The sequence below is a fragment of the Mauremys reevesii genome, linkage group 3 (assembly GCF_016161935.1).
Source record: "Mauremys reevesii isolate NIE-2019 linkage group 3, ASM1616193v1, whole genome shotgun sequence".
NCBI classification, from domain to species: Eukaryota; Metazoa; Chordata; order Testudines; family Geoemydidae; genus Mauremys; species Mauremys reevesii.
Window position 1 is genome coordinate 38,124,736 of NC_052625.1, and position 5,682 is coordinate 38,130,417.

Genomic DNA, 5,682 nt, shown 5'->3' on the forward strand with positions numbered 1-5,682 from the left:
AAACATATGGCACCAGTATTACATTCTACTTTGTATTTATAAAAAAAATATTGTGACAGTCCAGAGATGCCCTTATGTTAACATTTATTAGGCTGACAAAAGAATCATGACGTAGCACATACTCCAACAGGTTCCATAAAAAAAACCTTAATTTATTAAGTTATATTAATAAAATGCCTTATACATGTATGTATAATTTACAAGCCTCCATATATTATATTTATCCACAGCAATGCTAGATAGTCTTTAGCCACTGGGTTTTGGGTGACAGAATTAACTGAAGAGTCAAATTAGCATTAAAACCAGTACACTCTCAGCGTTGGAATGAGGCTACAAGTCTATTCCTTTAAATGAGGAAGAGCATTTGGAACAAAAGCTTTAAAAAAATAAAAAAAAAAAACCATTAAAGTTATTACCCAGATTACCATTTCCTACTTGTCCCATACAAACTTTAAAGACTAATGGCATATTAATAACCTCCATAAACAAGTGTGCCTGATATAAAAACAATTTAACAAGCATTTAATAACTGATTTTCCATTTCAGCTGTTAAGGTACAAAAAGCAAAGGTTTGTTCCCCACCGTCCTCCTAAGGAAGCCTGATATAGTATATGATTTGCACTAGGTACCTTGGAACCTTCTGGAACATTGTTTATTAGTTTTGGCAGACTACCAATGATTTCTACAGGAATGGAGCCATTTTGCTGTTCAAACCTGGTTAATCTGTAGCTAGACACATTTCTGATAGGGAAAAGTTAATAAAAAACCACCTTGCAGACATGGCTTTAATAGTTTGATTTTTTTTTCCAAAAATTTTATTGGGAGAACTACAAAACATTTACAGTACAAAGTTTACAGTCTCACACTCAATTTGTAGTGAACTGACTCCCGAAAATATATTACAACTCAAGTTGACTTATCCTTTAGTTACATTCAAAACATACTTCTGTTAAAGTAGTCCAAATAGAGTACATAGTGCTTGATCTGTACCTATGTACAAACAAAACTAAAAGCTACTGCTCATTCATCCACCGTCCAGGAAAGTTTCGGAAAACTCCTGACTTTCTACACAAGGAAAAAATTACAAGTTTTGGAATTTAATTAAACAAGATATGTTCATGTACTGCATAAAGTTTCAGATCCAAAGGTGGCCTCCTTGCTTATAAAAAAAAGTGGTGAAACTTTTCATGTAGTTAAAACCCATCCCTACATTCAAATTATCTCAAGCATTAAGAAAAATACTTATTTGGTTGAGGAAGATTTAAGGCAAGCATGGACCCTTGAGAAGGCACTGTGAGACATAACACTGGGACCCCCAATTATTGCTACATACTTTGAGACTATATCACAGTGTGATTGGTGGAGTTAGGCAACAAAAATACTTTTTGGTTAATTTAAACACATTTGAATTAGGTTTGCCACTTTGAAGTCTGATTGCAAAGTAGTTTTGTTGGGGTTTTTTTTGTTTTGTTTTTTATGTGGACGGGCTACAACCATTTTACATTCTAAAAAACCCACAGAAATTCCTCATACTACTTCCACAGCATAGAGACCGATTTCTATAAAGAAACCATGCAATCTTTTAAATTTACGTAAACAAGGAAAGAAATTAATGAAATAAATATTACATACAATCTCTTAAATTAAGATTTTTACTCATTTACAATAAAATAACCAAGTGAAGTTACAAAAGGCATATATTACTGTGAAAAGAACACACTCCACATTTCGCCGATTAATAATGGCAATCATAATTTAAACATAATAAAAGAATATATATCTATTGCTTTTCATCATACCCGATAAATACAGTATGAACAAATTACCAATGTATACTTTTCACAAGATAATAAATAAGTTAAATAGTTTCATATTGAGTTGTGCAGTGACTCATGCAATCAACTCAAACAGCTAAAAAAAATTAAAAAAAAAAAAAAAAGAATCAGCAGTTATTCTCCAACAATTACAAACTAGACTCAGTTGAGTGCTTCCAAATAAAGCAACAACAAAAAATTGTTCTAAGCCAAACATCCACTAAGTGGTGGCAATGGAACCAACATTAAACTTTGGAATGGAAGTTTTAGCATTTGTTATAATATATATAGATTATATATAAAAAAACCTAGAGGGTTGTTATCAAGGCATATTCTTGGCAGGATGTTGGATTTTTCTTTTAAAAGCTTATAGGTTTAGTACTGGTGTGGGTCTTTATTTGAAATTGGCTTGAAAGACAAACTACTTATTAAATCCTGTCTTTTTTGTATATAAAAATGTGGAGAGGCTTGAAATGCAGAGTTCATGCCCCTCTGGATTGTTGCTTGCTTTCTGGCGGTGTGGGTTTGTCTTGTTCCCCCCCCCCCCCCATCTAATGCTTAAAAAAAAAACCACACACAGATGGAATGGCTGCTGCTGCTGGTGCATATTATAACTAGTCTCCAAACAAAAAAAAAAAAATCCCCTTCTTCCAAGGTCTCTCTATAAAAATAGGTTTGTTCTGTTCATGTCGCCATTTGCCCTTTCGCAAATTTATGTTTTGTTCATCTCTCGATATAAAAAGTTTTTTTTTTCTCCTCTCCTCGCTTTTTAATTTACTTGCTCAGCAATGAAACAAAACCAAACCCAAGAGGATCATCGAAGGACTGTGCGAGCTTGGCTAGTTCTCAAGGCTGCGGTCTCTGCTCCCGGGGTTTATCCTGCCCCCTTCCGCGGGGTTCACCCCCCCTCCTCTCCGCTCCCCTCTCTCCGGCCCGGCTCCCCCTAGTCGTCGGAGATGGAGAGGCGGCTGAAGATGGGCAGGCGCCGGCCGGAGTCCAGGCTGGGGGACTCGGAGCCACTCAGGCTGCCGGAGCTGAGGGAGCCGCTCAGGTAGCTCTCGCGGTCGGAGAGCGAGTCCGGGGGACTGGGCGGCGCGTCGAAGACCGGGGACTCGGAGAGGCGGCGCAGGGGCTGGAAGCTGAAGGGAGGCGAGGCGGGCGGCGGCGGGCAGCTGCCCCCGGGCGGCGGCGGCGGCTGCTGCTGCTGGCAGCGGTAGAAGGCGGCGGCAGCTACCGCGGCGGCGGCGGCGGCGGCGGGGCTGGCGGCGAAGCTGGGGCTGTGGATGGCGAGCGGCGCGATGAGGCTGCCCAGCTCCTGGCCCGAGAAGGCGAAGGCGTTGTTGGCGCAGGGCGGCGAGAGCAGCTCGTCGCAGTAGGAGGCGGAGGCGGGCGGCGGAGGGGTGCGGGACCCGCCGGGGCTCTCGAGCAGCGCCGCCTCCAGGCGCCCGCCGGGCTGCTGCCCGCAGCCGTGCTGGTGGTGGGCGGCGACGCCGGCGACGCTCAGGCTGGGGTGCAGCTTGGGCCGCGCGCCCGCGCCGCGCTGGGGCCCGAACCCGCCGCCGCCGCCCCCCAGCGGCGGGTCCCGGGGGGCGAAGGCGCGCAGGTCACCGGTGCTGCCGGCGGGGTGAGGCGGCGGCGGGTGGGGGTGGTGGTGCGGGGCGGCGGTCGCGGCCGTTCCCCCTCCGGGCGCGGGGCGGCGCTCGTCCGCGTTGTGGATGAAGTGGCAGCGCGGGCCGTAGGGGCAGAAGCCGATGGTGTGGAAGGTGCGGCACAGCTCGGTCTTGTACTTGGGGTGGCGCGTCAGGCTGCGCAGCTCGTGGAAGCCGTGCGCGAACTGGCACTTCTCGCCGTACTTGCAGGCGCCGCTCTCCTCGAAGGGCCGGCACAGCTCCGTCTTGTAGCGCGTGGAGTTGATGGGCGCCCCGCCGCCGCCCTTCCCCGCCTGCTGCTGCAGCTGCTGCATCAGGTGCTGGCTGCGCTCGCCATTCTCGCTGAACGAGCGGTCCCGGAACTTGTTCTCCTTGTTGAGCAGCGCGGTGGGGCTGCTGCTCCCTCCGCCTCCCCCCCCGCCCGTGCCCGTCTCCTTCAGGCTGCCGAACGAGGAAGAGGAGGACGAGGACGACGAGCTGGAGCCCGAGGAGCTGGGGAACTTGGAGCTGTTGGCCAGCGCCTGCAGGTTGCTGGTCGAGTGCCTTCGCAGAAACCCCGGCGCGAAGCTGGAGCTGGGGGAGGTCACGGGGGTCCCCACCGCCTTCTTGTCCAGCATGCTGCTCAGGTTGGTTAGGGCTTTTTCACTCTGGAAACAAGAGGGGGAAAGGAGGAGAAAGAGAGTTTGCAAAGTGGCTCGGCCGGGCAGCAGTTCTGCAAGTTGCCAGCGCCCCCTGAGACTGCACGGGGGTAAAACGCCCCCCTCGCAGCACATCTGCAGCGCGAGCGTGGGACAGCTTAATGTCTCCCCTGCAGCTTAAGAGCTATGCACTAAAACTCACTTCTCAGCAGTGTCTTTAACAAGGTGACACAGCTCCAGCTAAAGCTTCACCTTCACAGCATAAGCCTAAGGACTTCCATTGCAAGAGTTCGAAGGTTTGGGGGAAATCTAGTACTGACTTCAGCACATTTAAAACTAAAAGCGTTAAAGACCTTGAAGCTCCCCACTGCAACACAACTCGAACTCTTGATAAACTTCCAGTCAACAAATCTACTGAGAACCCTGTGTCCAGAGAACTGCAGATCAGTTTGGGAGGGATGAAACACCAACCAGACAAACTGTCACAATTTAAATGTTAACTTGATCACAGAGCAAGTTACATGCAAAATGCAGCCCACATGGAAAGCAGCACCCCTCCCCCAACAACAAAAAGGAGTTAATTCCACTTGTTAAATAGTCACACAAACTTGCAAAGAAAATACTCAAGTGCTCAGATTTGCTAAGAGCTATTTAAAACGTTCCAAGTGCCTGGCAGACAAAATGCAAACTCTTCCCCTACCTTGCACAAGAAGTCGATGTCGTAGAAGGCAGATAAAAGTGTCGTAGACATTTCGAGATCCTGTAGTGATCGGAAATACAGGAAGGACCGAAAGATCCCGCTTTCCTCGGAGGCTTTGGAAAAGCCACGACTAGATAGGAAAGGGCTGATTACTTGAGATCCGAAATGGTCCAATCACTTTCCCAGCAGGGGTGGGTTAGTGGGTGCCCGGCGAAGGCGGTGGCTACTGCTGCAGCGAGCTGACTGCTGGAACTCTGCAAGCCTGTGCTCGGCACATATATAAACGCCGGACAGTGCAAGGGGCGGGACCCAGCCGGGCCCGCCGGGGTCTCCCAGCAACACCGCCCAGTCGTTCTCACCCAGCCCTGCCCCCTCCTCAGCCGCTCCGCTGCTTCTCATTGGGCGCCGCCAATTTCTTTCAGGGGCCTGGAGTGCAGGGAGGTGCTGTGGGGTTGAGCGGCAGAGAAAGCGCGGCGGGCGGGGTAGCCGTCGGCTGTACGGCTAACGTCATGCTCACTCGGGGTTGCAGTGAGCCATTGGCTACACGATTGTACTATACAGTCTTGTGACTCTGCTAGGCATGGGGTTATAGCGTGGAAAGTGTATAGAAAAAGGCTTGCTCTACAATGCACTGTGGGTAGCAGGCAGTCCACTATACACAGGGTGCACTGTGTATACACTCGTATTAGTAAACACTGTGCAGTGTATACAAAGCTGCTACAGATTAGTGTAGAGAAAACATAGAAGGCTTGCTACAGATTGCACCGTATACATGCGTATAGAAAGCATGGTCCTATACATTGCGATTTGCTATGGAAACGCAGAAGGCACTTACCGAAAGCACAGTGCATATAGGTTTGTTACAAATACAAACTGCACAG

The 5,682-nt window shown here is 48.3% G+C and overlaps 1 protein-coding gene across 1 annotated transcript; it reads right to left on the reverse strand.

Annotated features, from left to right (window-relative positions):
- Nucleotides 1–771: 771 nt before the first annotated feature.
- On the reverse strand, nt 772–5,075 carry ZFP36L2 (ZFP36 ring finger protein like 2). Its single transcript, XM_039529582.1, has 2 exons — nt 4,802–5,075; nt 772–4,110 (listed from the first exon to the last, which is right to left on the reverse strand). The coding sequence occupies exons 1-2, from the start codon at nt 4,850–4,852 to the stop codon at nt 2,758–2,760; spliced, it is 1,404 nt and encodes a 467-aa protein (XP_039385516.1). The 5' UTR covers nt 4,853–5,075; the 3' UTR covers nt 772–2,757.
- Nucleotides 5,076–5,682: the final 607 nt, after the last annotated feature.

Excerpts from the sequence above, each read along its gene's own strand:
- ZFP36L2 (XM_039529582.1), bottom strand. The coding sequence starts at position 4,852 with ATGTCTACGACACTTTTATCTGCCTTCTACGACATCGACTTCTTGTGC. Across the intron at positions 4,111-4,801 it reads ACATCGACTTCTTGTGCAAG|AGTGAAAAAGCCCTAACCAA; the intron begins GTAGGGGAAGAG and ends TCTTGTTTCCAG.